General features: G+C 47.9%; 1 protein-coding gene across 1 annotated transcript in view; it reads left to right on the top strand.

Annotated features, from left to right (window-relative positions):
• The window catches only part of LOC144792796 (uncharacterized), an 844,113-nt gene that overhangs the window by 648,912 nt on the left and 174,865 nt on the right, over positions 1–20,336 (top strand). Inside the window, exons 57-61 of the mRNA XM_078667999.1 lie at positions 2,630–2,749; positions 3,062–3,267; positions 4,062–4,137; positions 5,997–6,170; positions 7,382–7,483. Coding sequence (XP_078524125.1) covers positions 2,630–2,749; positions 3,062–3,267; positions 4,062–4,137; positions 5,997–6,170; positions 7,382–7,483 — 678 coding nt within the window. The remainder of the gene's footprint in view (positions 1–2,629; positions 2,750–3,061; positions 3,268–4,061; positions 4,138–5,996; positions 6,171–7,381; positions 7,484–20,336) is intronic.

The following is a 20,336-nucleotide window of genomic DNA, read 5'->3' on the forward strand; positions in this document are numbered from 1 at the left end:
GCCGTAGTCCAGTCGGCTGGTGACGAGGGCCTGGGTGACGGTCTTCCTGGTCTCGGATCCACCGGAAGATCTTCCGTAGCATGCGTAGGATGTTGAAGCACGCCGAGGAGACGTTGTTGACTTGCCTGGTCATGGAGAGGGAGGAGTCCAGGATGAAGCCCAGGTTGCGTGCATGGTCTGTTGGTTTGGGTGCGGTGCCCAGGGCGGGAGGCCACCAGGAGTCGTCCCAGGTGGAGGGGGAAGAGCCCAGGATGAGGACCTCCGTCTTGTCAGAGTTCAGTTTCAGGCGGCTGGTCGTCATCCACTCGGCTACCTCTTTCATCCCTTCGTGCAGGTTGGCTCTGGCGGAGGCGGGGTCGTTGGTCAGGGAGAGGATCAGCTGGGTGTCGTCGGCGTAGGAGATTATGCTGAGGTTGTGTTTGCGTACGATGGCCGCGAGGGGGCTCATGTAGACGTTGAAGAGGGTGGGGCTCAGAGATGATCCTTGAGGGACGCCGCAGATGACTTCGGAGGCCTCTGACTTGTATGGTGATAGGCGGACTCTCTGTGTTCTTCCGTCGAGGAAGGAGATGATCCATTCCAGCGCCTTGTCCTGGATTCCGACGTTGCTGAGGCGCTGCACTAGGGTGCGGTGGCAGACCGTGTCGAAAGCCGCGGAGAGGTCTAGGAGGATGAGGGCCGCTGTTTCTCCATTGTCCATCAGGGCTCGGATGTCATCGGTGGCGGCGATGAGGGCGGTCTCGGTGCTGTGATTGGCTCGGAAGCCGGACTGTGAGGGGTCGAGGGATCCGTTCGTCTCGAGGAAGGCGGCCATCTGCTTGTTGACGGTCTTCTCTATGACTTTGGCTGGAAACGGGAGGAGCGAGATGGGGCGGTAGTTCTTGAGTTCGGTGGGGTCTGCTGTTGGTTTCTTGAGTAGAGCGCTGAGTTCGGCGTGTTTCCAGCTCTCAGGGAAGGTGGCGGTGTCGAAGGATGTGTTGATGATGTCTCGCAGGTGGGGTGCGATGACAGCGTCGGCCTTGTTGAAGACGTGGTGAGGGCAGGGGTCGGTCGGTGATCCGGAGTGGATGGAGTTCATCGTGCGGATGGTGTCATCGGTGCTGATCGGGGTCCAGGCGTGGAGGGTGGTGGTGGGGGGTGATTGTTCGGTCATGGTGTGCGTTGGTTGGTTGTTGAAGCTGTTGTGTATGTCCGCGATCTTGTTGTGGAAGTATGAAGCGAGGGAGTTGCAGAGGTCTTGCGATGGGGTGATGTCGTTGTTTCCTGTGCTGGGGTTGGAAAGCTCTTTCACGATGTTGAAGAGTTCCTTGCAGTTGTGTGCGTTGTTGTCCAACCGTTCCTTGAATGCTGTTTTCTTGGCGGCGCGGATCAGCTGGTGGTGCTTCCGGGTGGCAAGCTTGAAGGAGGTCCTGTTGTCCGGTGTAGGTTCCCTTCTCCAGACTTTCTCGAGGGCTCGGCAGTTCTTCTTGGAGCTCTTGAGTTCGTCGGTGAACCACGGGGCTTTCTTGCTGCCGGGTCTGCTGGGCGGGGTCCTCAGCGGGGCGAGCTCGTCAGCGCAGATGCTGATCCACTTCGTGAGGTTGTCGGCGGCCTGGCTGGGGTCCGCTGAGCTGGCAGGAGGGTGCTGGCTCAGGGAGGTGGCGAGCTGGTCTGCTGTGATCTTGTTCCAGCTTCTGCGGGCGGCCTGTTGTTGGTGGTGGTGGGTCGTCGTTCTCTTGAAGGTGAAGTGGACGCAGCTGTGGTCCGTCCATTGAAGCTCTGTGGCGTGGCTGAAGTCGATGTCTGTGCTGGAAGAGAAGACTGCGTCGAGTGTGTGTCCGGCGAGGTGGGTGGGCAGAAGTAACCAGAGAACCTATATATCATTACACAGTGCCTCAAAGAGAACTGAAGCAACTGCCTCCTGCTCAGCATGATGGGATACTGGTGGCCCCTGGGTTCTAATAGGCACAGTCTATGTTTAGCCCATATGACAGACTATGGGGCTACACTGTCCTGCTTTCCTTCATCTCTATGCTCTACCTAAAATGGGTTTGTGAAAGTTATTTATGCTGTTGTACTAAAATATCATGAAATTATACATATAGATATTACTCCTGGTCCCTTTTTTAAGTACAAGATGAAGAATTGGGCCATTGTAGCCTAGTCCTATAGGCTGCCTAATAAATTCTATTTTAAGTGACTCTGCATGCCTTCCTGAAGAAAGGCAAACATCTACACTTAAGGAGATCTATTGTGAAAAAGTGATACAAGGTCCCTGCAAATGGGCGGGACTATTCAGTGCTTATGACTATAATAGACATTCCCTTATGAGAGAACTGAAGTTACAGGTCAAAAACGATTCCTTCTTCGTCCTCTTTGTAAGATGCCGATAAGACTTGTTTGTTTGTATGATAGCTTTATATTATGAAGTGGTTTCTGCCTGAGACTGTTAGAATGCCCCATCCTGCCCTTTGTCCCTGTGATTCCCATTAGCCAAACTATTATAATGCAGGCTGAACTGGTCAGTAGCCTGATTTAAATAGCCATTATCAATGCTTCTGTTCTGCATTTTCTACATCTTGAGCTTGTAAAAACGTGGCTATACTTTTTTTCAGTAATAATAATGTTTAAAAACTAACATTTTATACAGATGTAGAACTTCAGCCGTTTGACTGGTGCTGCAAAAAACTGGACAATCCAAGATTTTGTGACAGATACATAGAGAAGCGACCAAGGATTGGATGCACCGGCTATGTGCCATTATTCCCAGGTGAGTCTGAAAGATGTTTAACAATAGTCAACATGGGTTAACTTCAAATGCTGTTGAATTTCCACCTAAGTTTGAGACACATTATGCTGTGGTTTTTCTATTGGGTTTAACAATGACTTCTTTAATGTATTCACACTAGATTGGCATACAAAAGTAATCCCAATGTCAAAATATTTAAAATATTTATTAATGTCTGGTCATAGGTAATACACCTAATTAGAGACAATCCTTCTGGCCTTTCCACCCATCAGTGTTAGTGCTCACAGACCATGCATTTACACCACAATAACTCATGATGTCTTTCTGTTGCAGCCTGGATGTACGGGGACCCCCACATTACGACTCTGGATGCACATGGGTACACCTTCAATGGCCTAGGAGACTTTACTCTCTTGAACGCAACAGGCACTGGCTCGTCTTTCATTTTACAAGGCCGTACCACTCAAACTGGAACAGCTCTGGCGACCAACTTTAATGCCTTTGCTTCTCAATACAGCTCCGGGGGCAAGCAAATTCAGGTTAGTGTTGAATACCAACAGCAGAAACATTATCATGTCACTGCAAAGGGATGGTATGTAGCACAGTGTAAGGAAACAGGCTAAAAATCTGAAATATATGGCGGATCCAACTGAAAAAGTAATTGGTGGTGATAGAGCACTACGGAGCAGGTTTGAGTCCTCAGATGTTCAAGTTTCAGTGAAGATCAGAATATACAAAATGTTGTAGGTAATGAAATCATGGATGGAAAACCAGTGCCTATTTATGAAGTGGGAATCTATTGCAGCACACTTCAGCATTAGACATTTCAAAGTGGGTGAGGAGTAGAGGTTTAGATTTGCAAAAATGTTTGCTCAATAGGTAGGAGAAAGGTAATGTTTACTTTGAAAGGTGTTTCTCTACTTCATCTTTAAATTGAATGTTCCGCCAAGATGGATATATGGAATGTAGAGGGGAATGGTGTTGCATAAGGTAAAGAGTTAAATTTTCAGAGCTTTATTCAGCAGTGAGTCCTATTGAGAATATGTTAGAGCAGAGGACACAAAATCTTTGATGTCCAGGAAGATGTTTGTTAATGGAGAACATTCTCATCATGAAGCAGCATTCAGAAGCTTTACAAAAGGTATATAGGTGAGGATTCTTAAAAAGCATCTCCATCACACTAAAGTCTGGTGTAGGCCGAGTTTGGGAAAGTTGACAGTTATTAAAAAAGTATTGTCGAAATAGACGCAGTACTAAGCCAAGTAGCCATGTAGTCTCAGGAATAACAGATGTGTGTAGAAACACTATTTTTATATGATCTATTGTCTTACAGGTGGAGTGGTTTCTTCAAAATGACACACTCCAAGTTGCATTGAACAAGAATATTGTAACCTTTGTATATTCTGAAGGTATGTGAAAAATCTTCCTTAAGCATTTTTGGGATGAGTAAGGTTAAGAAACTTTGTGTACGAAAAGGTGTCAAAACTGAGCCACATTGTTTACATTCTCTGCACTTTCTCTTGTCTTATCTCTTTTTCAGCTTTCATTAGGAGTTGCATTTAAATTTTCACCACTGGTGTGCTAAAAATGTTAGTTTCAGTAAGTGTGAGATCCACCTACTGCTGGTTGCAAGATGAAGATCCCCTGAAGCAATGCAACGTTACATACTTTATGTGATCAGAAGAAAGAGGCAACTCCCTCACCTGTTCAACACTTTTTCACTTGTCAGAATTAAAACGACTTCTAAATGGGACCCAAGCATAAATGCAATGTGAAACTGGCCAGTATTACCCCCAGGCTAGAAGACAGTAAATTGTCTTATTACCCTAAAGCAAATGATTGGAAAATCCATGAATCATGGTCCTAGTAAGATCTTTCGTAAAACATTAGGACCCAAAGGTACTACATGCTTGTCAAGGACCTGATCTTATCTAGATTTAGAATAATGGTGGAGACTTCAAAGTCTGAGTCAGCAGGGAGTGCTACCCTCAATGGAGGGTTTCTCAAGGGTTTCTCACCAGCAAAGTTCCTTTAACCTCTGGCCTTTCAGCATAAGATGGTGACTGAAGCTTCTCTCTAGTCATTATTAGTTGACAAGGGGTCAAATGTGCATAGCATTTTTGTGGGGACCACCGTCTAAACTCAAACGTTTTAAAAGTTTAAGCCATTTTTTTTTAATGCAGTACTGTTATAAAAAACAGTCTGCATTAAAAAAATTAGATTTAATTAAAATGCCTTTGCAGGAATAGTGGTCTGCTGAACCCAACAGAGCACCATCCCTGTGATGGTCACTGATCGTATTGAGTCACAATGTGCAACCTACCACATACATGTTGATGAGTTTGGTCAGATCTGGACCCGCTATATTTCCCAATTTTGTCAAGCAACATATTAGTACAAAGGTAAGTTTTGCAAAATTCCACTGTGGTCATAAAAACAATGGGCCCGATTCACAGAACTAACTTAAGACAAAATCCTAAACTTACTACTTTTGGTATTCACAGAAGTTAGGATCTTTTCTTAAGTTTGTCCTAAGACAGACTTAAGACAAAATCCTAACTTAAGTCTGTCTTAAGTCTGTCTTAAGACAAACTTAAGACAAAATCCTAACTTCTGTGAATACCAAAAGTAGTAAGTTTAGGATTTTGTCTTAAGTTAGTTCTGTGAAATTGGGCCCAATGGTCGCAGTTTGAAACCAGTATTTTGTGATCAGTGTTTTGTACTTATATCACTATATTCACTGCCACCTTTTTCATATGCTCCAATTGGCATTGAATTGGTTCGGAACGCAGAAAGTCCATTCACAAGTTCAAATTTATGGTCCTTTCAGAGGGGTCCTGTGACATTGCACGAAGTTCTGATGCATTTTTCGATGCATGTTTCCCAAGATGCTGCACAATATTTTAACCATAGCTTGATTAGATTCTATACAATGCTCATATGCCTCTTCCAGTCTCAGGACGTGTTGCCCTTTTAATTTGAGAAAGGAAATGCCCTATCTTGCATGAACTGTATGACACAACTGTGCTCTTATGGGCAGCTTCTTATATTGTGAAGCATTTGTACTGTCAAAGGTCACCTCATATATTTTGTGAAGGATACACCTCAATTGTAATTAATCTACCAAGAGCATAAAGGTTCCCAAATCACAATGTAATTCGAATACATTCAAATGTATTGGGTAAATGAAGGTGGTCAGCATCTCCTTTTTCATGAATTTAGTTAAATATTTGGTTTTAAAGCCTCATTTCATTTTCTTACTGTGTAGACATGGATGCCAACATTTACAATGATACAGGGATCTTCTTGATCAAAGGGAACAACTCAGTCTCAGCGACATTCGACGGAGTGGTGGCGGTATCTGTTTTGTCTTCTCTTGGAATCCTAAGCGCAGTCTCGAGCCTTCCCACCCAATACATCAACAGAACCAGCGGCCTGCTGGGTAAGAACTGAACTCTTACTGACATTGTACTAACACAAAGGGTGCTTGTAATTGTGGAAGGTTGAACCCATGTGTTCTAGTTTTGAGGTTTCTTAAAGGAATAGGTGGTAAACAAAGAATTGCAAATGCTGTAAGAGTAGCAGTGCACCATGTTTTTCATCTGTAAAACATATCGAAATGCCATGAACTGGCTATTGGCATGGCGGCAAACAACTATTATCATGAATGACATATTGGACGTGAACTACAATAGTAGATTGGGTGGAAATGCTTTAACAAGGGAATCATTTAGAGTTTGACGGGCATGGTCCTTTGCTCAAACATGACGTACCTGTGCCCTATCCGATAAACCCTTGTGCCACCCACCCCTCTTAGAGTCAGACTTCTGTCAACAAAGCACCCATTGGCTCTGTCAACAGATTTTTTTGACAGTGGACTGACGGAGTAGAATTTACATTGTCTGCCCTGTTGAGCATGGGCATTATAATGTTTTTTCTTTCTGTCACTGCCAGGAAAAACCTGGAGATAAAGGTGTGGAAAAAGACAATAATGACCCTTACATCCTAGGAGAACTTTCCAAGAGTGTGGGGCAAATCATTTTTAGTTTTTCAACTCCTGCTTTGGGAGTTTGCTTTTGAAAAACAAAAACCTTTTGAAAAATGAGTTGGGTGGCCACAATGACTGATGGTACCCTATGTCAAACACCTCCTGCCTTGGCAGTAACAGCCATGATGGTTGTCCTGACAATGTACAGAATTGTCTGTAGGGCCAACAGAAAACTCTAAATGTGGTGGGTAGGGTCCCTTGGGATGACATCCTCCATCATGACAGAATAAACTCCTAAATCAGGCCCTTAACCTGAACTGCTGGTCATTACTCTAGGTGCCCTGCATACAATCACTTCTTGGACTGACTGATAACTCGCATAGGTGATATATGCAAACAGATTCAAACCTGAATGGGAAAGATGCACAGTAATTAGAGGGTTGTGAAGAGACAGCAAATGTAGGGAACCATGTCAGAGACACAGCAGTGTCTGTGTTCTGTAAAGTAAACAGGACATTGGAAGATGAGTTAAGCATTACATTTCATTGTATATGTGCTTAGGTATCTCTACTGTTTGTGAAAGTGAGGCATTAACTTCATACCAAAGTCTTTTGGTCTTTTACTGCTGATGCCCCAGGTGCTAACATGTCTACTTTTTCTTACAGGAGTGTGGAACTCTGACACCGCGGATGATTTCTCAATGCCAAATGGGACCACCATTGCAATTAGAAGCAGTGAATCGGACATCTACAACTATGGAATGACATGTAAGTCCGCACCTCTTAATTGTAAAATTTAGCAACTGATGCAGCTGGGGTCTGAAAGCAATACATTATCCAGTATTTGGGTGTCTTTCATAGATTCACATGCCTGAATCATTCCCCGTCGTCGAGACGGGAGCCTCCGGTAAATAAAAAAGTAATGTCCTATAGACATACATAGAGAAAATAGGCCCAAGGGTCTCCCCTTAGTGACCTTTCCTTGTCCTTATGTAAAAAGGACCAAACTCTTACAGTCAGCCAATCAGCTCCGACCTCCCTCTAGGACCTCCCTGGGAGGAGCCCCAGTCCCTCAGATTTTCTACCGCACGTTGTGCTAGGGAGTCTCCAGCTTGAGCTCTGCTCAAGATTACTTATAATCATCTAACTTTCTTCAAAAGTGATTCCTCGCTCTCAACCCTTCAAGGATTCTTCACTACACTGTTTGCAGTAAGTGGCTTCTTTCCACAAACTTCTTCCATGTCGGAGTCACAGAAGAAAGCCCTGTTCAGGGCCTGCTCTTCCTGTGGGAAGAAGAGGATCCATGTGGATGATAAGCATGAGCTATGCTTGTACTGCCTTTACCCAGATCATGTCTCGGACAAGTGCAGGATCTGTAGGTCTTTCCCTAAAAAGACTGTGAGAGACAGGGAAGGACGCCTTCTCATCTGGCTGGACAGGCTGAAGGACAGAGACAATCTTGAATCTTCTGAGAGCAGTGTTTCCAAAAGCTCAGAAGTCTCTAAAAAGAGGCCTAGGGTATCTTCCCCGGGCCCCTCAGACACTCCTCCTACGAAGACAAAAAAGTCTTCAGAGGCAAGATCTACGTCATCTTCAGTGTCTGTTCAGGCTGATCACACCTTCAAAAGGCCTGATCCATCGTCTACCAGACAGACCCACAAAACAACCTCTGTCACAACCACTGTGTCGACGACATCAGCGTCATCGCCTTCAGCGTCGACGACGACGACTACTTCCTCAACATCATCAGGTAGACCTGTTTCCTCTATTATATTACTGCAATCGTCGTCGACGACGAAGACCCTGTCGACGACGAGAACCACACCATCGACGACGGCATCGTCATTAACGAGCCCACCGTCGTCGAAGAACTCACAGACGTCAACGAAGACGTCGACGACGAAGACACCGTCGACGGCGGGCTCGCCGTCGACGAAGGTACCGACGACGACAACATCGTCATCGAAGTCGTCGACGACCAAGGTACAGTCGTCCACGCAGTCGACGACGACACCGTCGACGACGACACCGTCGACGACGACACTGTCGACGAAGACACCGTCGACGAAGGAACCGTCGACGAAGGGACCGTCGACGAAGGGACCGTCGACGAAGGAACCGTCGACGAAGGGACCGTCGTCGTCGACGACGCCGACGACGAAGGAAGACTCGTCGTCGGAGACGGCATCGGAACCATGGAAAAAATCCGAACTGGTAGAGATGCCGACCCTCATGCCACCGCCGTCGACGACGCACTCGACGTCGACAGGAACACATGCTGCGTCTAGCAAGTCTAGAAAAACGCAAATTACCCCGGAAACCACGTCTCCGAGCAAAGTGGAGATGCAACCACCTCACGACATCTTCCAAAGTGAGGAATCCGAAGAGGATGACCACATGGGTCCAGCTACCTCCATCTCGGACCTCAACGTCAAGTGCCAAAGCACCGATGAGGAGCAGGAGGACCTAACTTTTCAGGAACACTCCATCCACACTAGTGTCCGTACGGAGGTCACCCCCATGATATGCCTACCGGCGACTCTGGTCAATGACCTGCGGTTCCTTGTGCAGGACTACAAGCAAAGATTCCCGGATGCGGACAGTGGTCATCAGACACCGGTAGACCATACACCAGCGTCTGCCCCAAAACGGTCTCAAACTCACCCCCAAACCCACCGTGAGACCCAGCCTCAGGTGATGGACTCCTCGGACGACGACGAGGAGGAGGAAGAATTGGAGGAAGGAGAGGTCCAGGAAGTCCACTCGGTCCACTCGGACCAGGATGGAGATAACGAGTATGGAGATAACGAGTATGTAGCGCCATCCCCGGCTTCACCTGAACCGCGACAGGCGGATTCGCCGCCTGTGGACATAGCAGGCTTCCACAAAATTGTGGAACGGGCAGCGAAGAGATTCCATATGGTAGTGGAATCAACGGAAACGGACTGCTTCCTGCATGACTTCAAAGAGCAGACACAAAAGGCAACCAAATCTATTCCAATCATAGAGTTCTTGTGGGAACAGGGCAAGAAATTGATGCTGACACCCGCTTCCGTGCCTGCGGTTGTTCCGCGCCTGGACAAGAAATATAAAGCCCCACTTAAGGCGGCGGCTTGCCTCAACGGGCACCCAAAACCTGACTCAGTGGTCACGCAGGCGGCCCAGAAACACTCCCGCAACCCTTCCTCCCCACTGTCCGCTCCTCCGGACAAGGAAGGCAGGAAGCTGGACACGATAGGGAAGAGATTCACGTCCACGTCGGCCATGACCATCAAGATCGCCAACTCCATTGCCTTGTTGGGGCGCTACAATCGCCAACTCTGGGAGGACATAGCCCCATACCTGAAGGAACTGCCTGATGCCGTAAGGGGGGAGGTCAAGGCTCTCCTGTCGGAAGGTCAATCTTCGGCGGCGGAAATAATTGACTGCGCTATAGATGCAGCCATGACTGGCTTCCGTCAACTAGCCGGAGCGGCTGTGCTACGCCGTCAAGGATGGCTGAAGGCGACGTCGTTCCGCCAGGAAGTACAATTGAAGGTGCTGGACATGCCCTTCGACGGCCAGCATCTCTTTGGGGACAAGATCGACGAGGCACTGCAAACTATCAAGAAGGACACCGACACTGCAAGGGCACTAGGCACGTTACAGTCCCGGAACCAGTCCTTTCGAGGAAACCGATCCAGAGGTCAGTCCTCTTATCGCGGTTCCTACCAGAACCGGTCCTCGTATTCCTCTACCAACAAAAATCAATACCAGCATAAACAACAACAAGCCCGTCAATCTTCATACGGACGATCTACCTTCAGGGGCAGGAATTCCAAAAGGGGCGCTGGCGGACGCCAGTGACCGATTACTCCAGCCAGTCCCACCACCCTCTACATCCTTTCAAATTGGAGGAAAACTGACCCATTTCCTCGACAATTGGCAACACATCACCACGGACCGATGGGTTCTCCAAATTATAAGATTCGGACACTCTCTCGAGTTCACATCCCTGCCTCCCAACACACCTCCCAAAAGACGGACGCACAAACATCTACGGCTCCTTACCCTAGAACTCGCTATAATGCTACAAAAAAGAGCAATCGAACGAGTTCCAGCATCCCAGAAGGGGAAGGGGTTTTATTCACACTTCTTTCTTGTAAGACAGAAAGAGGACAAGTGGAGGCCCATTCTAGACCTTCGGGCACTCAATGCCTTCCTACGGAGCCAATCGTTCAGGATGGTGACGATTCAAGAAATCCTGGGCACTCTCGAACAAGGAGATTTCATGACATCCTTAGATCTCCAGGATGCCTACTACCACATCCCCATCCTCAAGCGTCACAGAAAGTTCCTGCGGTTCGAGGTGGCGGGCCGACATTATCAGTTCAGAGTCCTACCATTTGGCCTCAAGTCCGCGCCGCGGATCTTCACGAAGTGCCTAGCACCGGTGGCGGCATTTCTGCGTCAGTTGGGTCACCAAGTCTTCCCTTACCTAGACGACTGGCTGGTGAAAGCACCCTCAGCCGAGGACGCGGCAGCATCCTCCTGCGCCTGCACCAATCTTTTTCAGAGGCTAGGATTAACCATCAATCTCAAAAAATCCTGCACCACCCCTACGACAAGGATCACCTTCCTAGGGGCTATCCTGGACACGGAGTGCGTGAAGGCCTTTCCCTCGAAGGAGAGGGCGGACAAGATACTATCTCTGGCCACGGCTGTGGCGACAAAAACATACATCAAAGTGCGCACTTACACATCCCTCATGGGAATGATGTCTTCGTGCATACTCCTTATCCCTCACTGCCGACTCAGGATGCGCCCATTGCAGGAAGCTCTCGCAACCCAATGGACCCAAAGCACTGGCTCTTTCGAGGACATTGTGCAAATCACACCAAAAATGTCCACAAGCCTAGCTTGGTGGAGGAATCGAAAAAATCTGAATGTAGGATTACCGTTTCTCCTTCCGGCGACACCTCTGGTGATCACCACGGACGCCTCCTTGGAAGGATGGGGCGCCGTTCTACAAGATCTTCGAATCAGCGGCAAGTGGGACTCTCAGGAACAACTGCTCCACATAAATCTCTTGGAGCTGAGGGCGGTATATCTTGCTCTACAGGCATTCCTGCCACGCATCCAGAACTCCCCAGTGCTCGTCAAAACGGACAACACCACGACGATGCACTACCTCAACAAACAGGGGGGAACGCGTTCGCTCTCTCTATCACGCGAATCGCAGAAAATCTGGAACTGGCTGGTGTTACACGGGATCCAACTCAAGGCGGACTATGTCCCCGGAAAAGACAATACTATCGCGGATGCCCTGAGCAGGCAAAGATCCCTCTCCCACGAGTGGGAGCTGAGCGACAACGCCCTGGAACACGTCTTCTCTCAATGGGGAGTCCCGAACATCGACCTGTTTGCCACCAAAGAAAACACCAAATGTCCGCACTACGCAAGCTGGCATCCCCAACAAGGGTCTCTGGGGAATGCATTCTCCATCGGATGGTCCAGCGCGTTTGCGTACGCCTTTCCTCCGTTTCCAATGATCCCGAGGCTCCTCAGGAAGATGAAGGCGGAGCCATGTACCCTAATCCTGATTGCCCCGTTCTGGCCGAGACAACACTGGTTCTCGGATCTACTTCGACTTTCCATCAGGTCACCGATCCGTCTGAGGCAGCACCCGAACCTCTTAACAATGTCCAACGGTCAGGTGCAACACCCGAACCTCCAATCACTCAAGTTGTCGGCCTGGCTCCTGAGCACAGGGAGTTCAGTGGACTAAATATCCCGCAGGACTGCAGGGATATCCTGTCGAAAGCGAGAGCGGATAGTACAAACAAAACCTACACTCTCAAGTGGAAACGGTTCTGCATGTGGTGTGTGGATCGGGATCTAAGACCACTCTCAGTCACCCCTGAACAAATACTACCATACCTGCTGCATTTAGCACAGTCAGGCCTGGCACATGCATCCATAAAGGTTCACCTCGCAGCTATCTCTAGATTCACTAGGACTTTCACAGGACCTTCTCTGTGGTCCAGTAGACTAGTCAAACAATTCCTGAAGGGGCTCTACAGATCCTTTCCGAGGCCTCGGAAAGTCCCTCCAACATGGCAACTGAATCTGGTACTCAACCAACTCATGAGAAGTCCATTTGAACCCATCCATCGAGCATCCATCAAACACATCTCCTGGAAAACAGCACTCTTGCTCGCTCTAACATCAGCCAGGAGAGTTAGCGAGCTGCAAGCTTTGTCCATTCAAGAACCATATATGCAATTCAGACAAGACAGGGTAGTGCTGAGACCAAACCCTAAATTCATACCTAAAGTCCCTTCGGACTTTCATCTCAACGAGCCAATTGTCCTCAGGTCCTTCTTTGCAAATCCGTCCACAGCAGCGGAAAGAGCGCTGCATTCTCTGGACCTTCAGAGGTGCCTAAAATTCTACCTGGACAAAACTAAGGCTCTCAGGAAATCTTCACAGCTGTTTGTGGCATACAGCAGACCAAGAGTGGGCCTGCCTCTCACGAAGCAAAGCATCTCCAGGTGGATATCCTCAGCGATTGCATTCTGCCACGACAAGGCCGGACGGCCTTTAACTGAGCATGTTACTGCTCACTCCACCAGGGCGATGTCCACGTCCGCAGCACTGTTCGCTGGGGTACCAATCTTGGACATTTGCAGAGCGGCGACTTGGAAGTCACCGCACACTTTCTCCAGACATTACTGCCTGGATATCGAACTTCAGAAGGATGCGGCAGTGGGCCAGGCAGTGCTTCGCCATCTCTTTCAGTGATGTGATCCTTCCTACATCCCGCCATCCAGGTATGCACGTTCCTTGCTATTGTGATGTTACTGTTATGCTGTCCACATGTTGTATGACGACACATGCATTGTCTACTGTGACTACAGAGCATTTCCATCACGCAGGTGCATATCTGATTGCTAGCTATTCTGATTCAGGCATGTGAATCTATGAAAGACACCCAAATACTGGATAAGAAATGCGTTACTTACCTGTAACAGCAGTAATCCAGTATTGGTGTCTTTCATAGATTCACATGCAACCCTCCCGCCTCCCCTGGAAGGTCTCACATCCCTCTCTAACAATATTACGCCAACCTAGTTGGGTGCGTACGAAAATCTGAGGGACTGGGGCTCCTCCCAGGGAGGTCCTAGAGGGAGGTCGGAGCTGATTGGCTGACTGTAAGAGTTTGGTCCTTTTTACATAAGGACAAGGAAAGGCCACTAAGGGGAGACCCTTGGGCCTATTTTCTCTATGTATGTCTATAGGACATTACTTTTTTATTTACCGGAGGCTCCCGTCTCGACGACGGGGAATGATTCAGGCATGTGAATCTATGAAAGACACCAATACTGGATAACTGCTGTTACAGGTAAGTAACGCATTTCTTTTTACGTGTAGAAATGCTTCTGTCTATTATTAAATGTACATAGATTGTTATTGTGCATTAATTAGGGTATGAAAGAATATTGCATGAGACCCACCTGAACCCACATCTGTTTCTGAAGATACTAAGTGCATAACATCTTCTCCCAAAATACATATACACAAGCTGTGTGTTCTCCTGCTATTAGTGTACACACAACAACTACTGCTGAACATTAATGGTGTGAGCTCTACAAATTCTGAAATCTGTGTGTAACCATTATTAACTTGTATACCAGACAGAAGCTTTTAGCTGTTGATTCCTTACCTTAGAATATTCCTCAGGCGTCAGGCTGGATACAGATGTTTTTGAGCAGCACCCCTGTGTGCTAGTATATAGTGTCTTTTGACTCTGTCAGCTCCATCTGCACAAAGTGACCTGCCCAGGGCCTATATAGGCGTTCCCCAACACGCTAATGTCAGTTCTTTTCTTTCCAGCGTTGATCCATGAAGGACTAACCCAGTTTTTTACTGTTTTGTCTCAACTTTTTCAACGTTTTTCTGACCACTGCCAGCCCTTAAAAAATGAAACTGAAAAGTTTCATTTTTATTTTTTAAATGCTTCCCATTTTTTTTTAAAGAAAACGGGATGCATTTTTTAACTGCTTTTTTTAAATAAAATTTTTTATTGTCATTTTTTAAAGCATGAGGTACGGTACAATGAGGTAGAATAAACATACAATTAATACTTGAGGAACACAGCAAAATACAGTACAAAATTCATATTATTTAGTGCATATAAAAGACCATTTGAGCATTAATTCATCTTTAGTATTATTATCATACCATTTGAATTAAAAATGTATGCAACATACTAAGATTAAAGCAAAACACTCTCAGCTATCATTCAAAGCTTCCTTCCAGTTATATATAGGCCCCCATATAAGTCTGCCAAGTTTTTTCCCTTTCTTACCCTTTCTCTCCTAGATCCCTTCTCCATATTATATATAGCTAACAATTTGGCTTACCATTGTTGGAATAATAGGGGTGACTGATTCCACCAAGCAGAGGTGATAATAATACGTAATGCAGCCATAGCAAGAAATAGGAAAAAATTAAACAGATTTTGTCTATCATTTGATTGAATCCCTAAGAGTATTAAAGCTGGATCTTGGACCACATGTATGTTCAGCGTTTGATCCATACATTTTTCTATTGGTTTTATTAAGTTGTCCAGCTGGGGACAGGTCGCAAACATGTGTATTAAATCCGCTTTGTAGCTTTCACAGCGGGAAAACCTGCTTCCCACCTGACCACTCCATTGCGCTATCCTAGCCGGCGTGTAATACAGCCAATAAATCATCTTAAACTGTTGAGCCTGCAATCCTGCCGAACACAAGATACTTTCCCCCAATTCTAATGATTCGGAGAAGCAGTTCCGATCTATACCCAATTTTTCTGCCCATTTTTTCTCATATTTCTCCAAGTCATCCGGTTATGCACCTTGGAATTCGGCATAAACTTTCCTGATAGTACAATTCTCTCCTACTCTTATAACATCTATTATTACCGATCTCTGAAAGCCACACGGTGCCCCCTATTCCCGTTCAGGAATCTCCAAAGCTGTAAGTATTTAACAAAAAATTTGTATATTAATCCCATACTTTTGCTGGATTTAGCTAAACATCCGCATGCCATTAGGACCAATCAATTCCCCCAACACCCTTAATCCCTTCTGTTCCCATTCTAACATAATTGTATCCGAAAAAACATCCGGGAGTGTTGGAAATGGGATCCCCGGCTGGCCAGGGCTTTCGCCAAAGTCAGTCAGAGACCACCACACCCAAGTCAGGGCAAGGGAGTTACACGCCAAGATAACCCCTACTCACCCTCTAGGTAACGTGGCGCGAGCAGCAAGGCTAAACTTGGAGGCGATGTAAGTTAAGTATTTGCGCATGCACCCCAGCAACAACTCCCAGGGCCCACCACAAAGGAAACTCCACACAAGGTTATATAAAAATAGCCTTTGTATTACACCAAAACACATTAGATAAAACACACACCTTACAATGTGCCAGAGGCACGGGCAGAATTTACAAGGGATTATTTACAAGACAGGGCCACCTGGACCACTGTCAGGAATCAGAAGTAGCACTTTCAGAAATAGCACTTAGTACATAGAATATAGCACAAAATAGCACACAACCAGTAATCACTGGTAACCAGGACCTCACTAGCACCACCTGTACTAGGGAGAAAACAACCACCTACACATCACAATACCTGTGGGGGTGGAAGCACATAACACATGATGCAATGCATAACATTCATTCAGAGGTGTAAGGGGGAAAACACATGATGCATCACAATACATTCAGAGGTGTAAGCAATAACAATTGCGCCAAACTCACAAGTCACCACCTGTGACTGTCCATAGGCAGGAACACCAGAACTGTCCCAATGTCAGGGCCTAAACGTGGCAGCTGCCCACGAAGTGCTGGGCAGCTGTAAAGACAATGATGGGCCAACGCTGGAGCCTCACAGGCTCTGCTCAACCAACCGTCCCCTTGGAGCCTCACTGGGCTCTTCACAAACTGAGTGGCACCCTGAGCCTCTCGGGGCTCGCAAAGCAACTGTGGGCGCAAGAGCCTCTCTGGACTCTTAAAACAATATGGCCCCACGATCCTCTCAGGCTCTAATCACACATGTGGGCGGGGAGCCTTCTCCCAGGCTCTCAATCAACGGAAACGGCACTCACGAGCCTCAGGGCTCTGCAAGAAGATGCGGCCGTTACGTGTAATTGCCCCCAGGAGCCTCGGGTGAGTCCCTCGTGGACTCGGACTCCAGAGCCTCTGTGGCTCTCAACACTGGGGCGCCTTAGGGGAGCCTCTCAGGGCTCTTAACATCAAGCCAATGGGTCGGGGGTCCCTCTCAGGGGACCCGGCGGAACAGGGAGGCACTAGAGCCCTCGTGGGTCTTTGCACAAAGGTGCCGCCTGCAGCCTCGACCGGCTCCACAGAAATGCCCTCAAGAGCCTCTCAGGCTCACATACGACACGAAGGGAGCCCAGGTCACGGGGGCGGCACCGAAAGCGTGCCCGACACACCCCCCAACCGCCTCACTCAAAGCCCCACTCACCGGTTGTCTGCGAGGCTGCTGGTCACTTCCCTGCTCCCGGGACACAGGAGAGCTCCCGCACCTCGGGGCTCTCCTTCTCAGTCGGGGACCGGCTTCCTCCTTCCTCGGTGTGCAGCGCGGGGCTCTCCTTCCGGCACCGGAGCCCCGCCTGCCTCTGCAGCCGCCCTGCTCCTCTCGCAGCACTTCCTGGGACCGGAGCGCAGGGTAGGCTCCTGTCGACTTCCGGCTGTCCCACCTGTTCCGCCTGACTTCCGGTTCGGGCCGCCAATGGCAGCGCGGCCCTGATGGTGTAAAGGCGGGACTTCCGGGTCGCCGTAGGCAGCGCGGCGGCCCGGCAGGGTTCCTGGGCTGCGGCGGTGACTTCCACACGGGGTGAGCTCCCGATGAAATAAATCACGCAAATATGCGGCGTGGGCAGCCGCTAGAGCAGCAAAAATGCAGGGTGGGCACCTGCCTTACAAAAGCGCTCCCAAGCGCCTCGTGGTCAATATAAAGCGCTCTCAAGCGCTAGTGGGCACAAACCACAGCTCTCCCAGCGCTAGGACGAAACAAAGCGCTCTCAAGCGCTAGAGGGAAAAGCCAAGCGCTCCTAGCGCTATAAATTAGGAAAGGACCCAGCAAAGTCCTTGTAGGCAGGCAGGGGGGCAAGGCTGGGCCCAGAGCCAGCACACTGGGTCTCCAGGCAGGGAGACACCCCAAGTGGCGGTCCTCTGGCCCAGCAGCAGCAGCAACAGCCCCCTCAGGATCCTGGAAGAGAACAACATCTGTGGGGACACAGCCCCATTTTTATACAGTGCATTCCTTTGTCTGAGGGTGCAGAGTGGGGGCGGAACCAGTCGCAGCTGGTTCTTGAGTACTCTGTTTACCTCAACCACCCTCTCTATTCACTGGCAGGGCTTGGGTCATTAGACACACCACAGGGGGGGCGGAGCCAGCATTGTGTGGGGAAAACCCAGCCCATCCAGGACACAGGTACACTCCTCCCACACATTACTCATGCAGATCTCCCACTCACCACCGGGCAGACCCATCCAGACTTCCTGGAGCCTGGCATGCCAGCCAGCTCCAGCCAATCACACGCCAGCAACCTCACAGCACACGTACAGCCATGTCTAGAAATGGCGCTTCGCTACTAGACACATACATGCTGCATACACCGTTGCGCAGCATTCACTCACACGAGTTCACACATACCAGACTCAAGCCTGTACACCCCACGCATCAGGAACTACCAGGGACACATACATTCCCCATGCATTCCTATGGGCGGGCAGGCCTAGCTCAGCACATGCACTCAGAGTGCGCACGCACTTTCCACTGGGACACAGTGAAAGTGCGCAGAATACAAAAATCACCATCTCCAGGTCACCATTTCAAGAAAAAAGTCTAGGGGTGAACCTGCCCTAAGGGCCAAAGTCCAACAGGGAGCATTCGATTTCTGTAAAGCTCTGTATAGTAATTGAATCTTCCGAGACCTATCTTCTTTTTAAAAGCAGCCCAGATCTTATATGCGGCCAGCAAGGTCTTGAATGTAGTAGCTAGGTTCTGTAAAGTTCATGAAGCAGTTATTTGCATCCTCACCTAGTAACAGCTCATATACCTCTGGAATGCCCAATGTGTCTCTGGGATCCCCCCAACTCTCCCAAACAAAACAATATAATTTAAAATCTGGGACTGCCCATCCTCCTCTCTCCCTAGGCAGTGACATATATTTTATAGCCCTTCTATTTCTCCCATAGGCCCATATAAACCTGTTCACCATGTGCTTGAGGGTATTCATCCAGTGCTTCTCAAACTCTAATGGTATGGCCCTAAAAAGATAGAGTACTTTGGGAAGGAATACCATCTTTACCACATTGCTAAGGCCAACAAGAGTTATATGTAAATTATTCAATCGATCAAAGTCTTTTTTTGCTTTCCCTATAATTAGTTCAATGTTCTTTTTCACTAATTTTCTCAAATCTGAAGTAACTTCAATTTCGCCTAATTTAGCCCATTTATTTTTGACTATTAGTGTCTTCTGGCTATTTAGCGCGTACCCGGAAATTGCACCAAAACTTTGAGCCTCCTCTTCTATTGCACCCATTGTGTCCCAGGGGTTAGAGGTGACCACTGCGACATCCTCTGCATAAGCCAACATTTAGATCTCCCACCCATGATACCGCATTGGGCTAATACTGCTAGAAGCATCCAGCTTTCTTAACCGGGGGGCGATGCATAGTGTGAAAAGCAAGGGCAGCCCTGCCTTGTCCATCAATTAATCATCACTGGTGCTGTATATCCCTCCTTCACTTTAATCCGCATCCTTGAAGCCTTATATAGAACCTGTATGGCCTTGACATATCTGCTTCCAATTCCAAACCATTTCATCACATCCCAAAGGTAGTCCCAGGAGACCCTTTCAACTGCTTTTTTAGCATCCACGCGGATTAAAGCCATAGGGTCTCCTGAGACTTCAACTGCATCAAATAGAGTTAGGACTCTGTGGGTGTCTTCTGTAGTCCCCCTCCCGGAAATAAAACCATGTTGCAAGGATGGACCATTTTCCCTATAATTTGGTTCAGGCCAGTTGCCAATGCCTTTGAATAGATTTTAACATCACTGTTCGTCAGTGTAATAGGCCTATAAGAGCCAGGTTCCCTCGATGGTTTGCCCTTTTTTAAAAATACGATCATATCCGCCCCAGCCCAGGAGTCGGGAGCAGTGTTCCCTTGTTGGGCTTGTTCAAGTATAGCCACCAGATCTGGTCCTAATGCTTCAAGACATGTTTTATAGAACTCTAAAGGGATTAAATCTGGTCCAGCAGCTTTCCCTGCCGGGAGACTCCACAATGCCCCATAAATCTCATCCCGCGTAAATGCTAAATGCAGTGCCTCTCTATCTTCGGGGTCAAAAATTATGTTCAAGATTCCATGTAGGTATTCCTGGTGTACACTCTGCTCCTCTTGCTGCTCTTCCTTGTATAGAACTTTGTAGTAATGGCAAAAAACTTTGTGCATACCTAATGAGCCCTCTATTACCTTTCCACTGCTGTCCATATTATCCCAAATTTCAACCGCCGCTCTTTTTTTCCTGAGTCTAACTGCCAAAGTGTGCCCTACCCTTT

The sequence above is a fragment of the Lissotriton helveticus genome, chromosome 11 (assembly GCF_964261635.1).
Source record: "Lissotriton helveticus chromosome 11, aLisHel1.1, whole genome shotgun sequence".
NCBI lineage: Eukaryota > Metazoa > Chordata > Amphibia > Caudata > Salamandridae > Lissotriton > Lissotriton helveticus.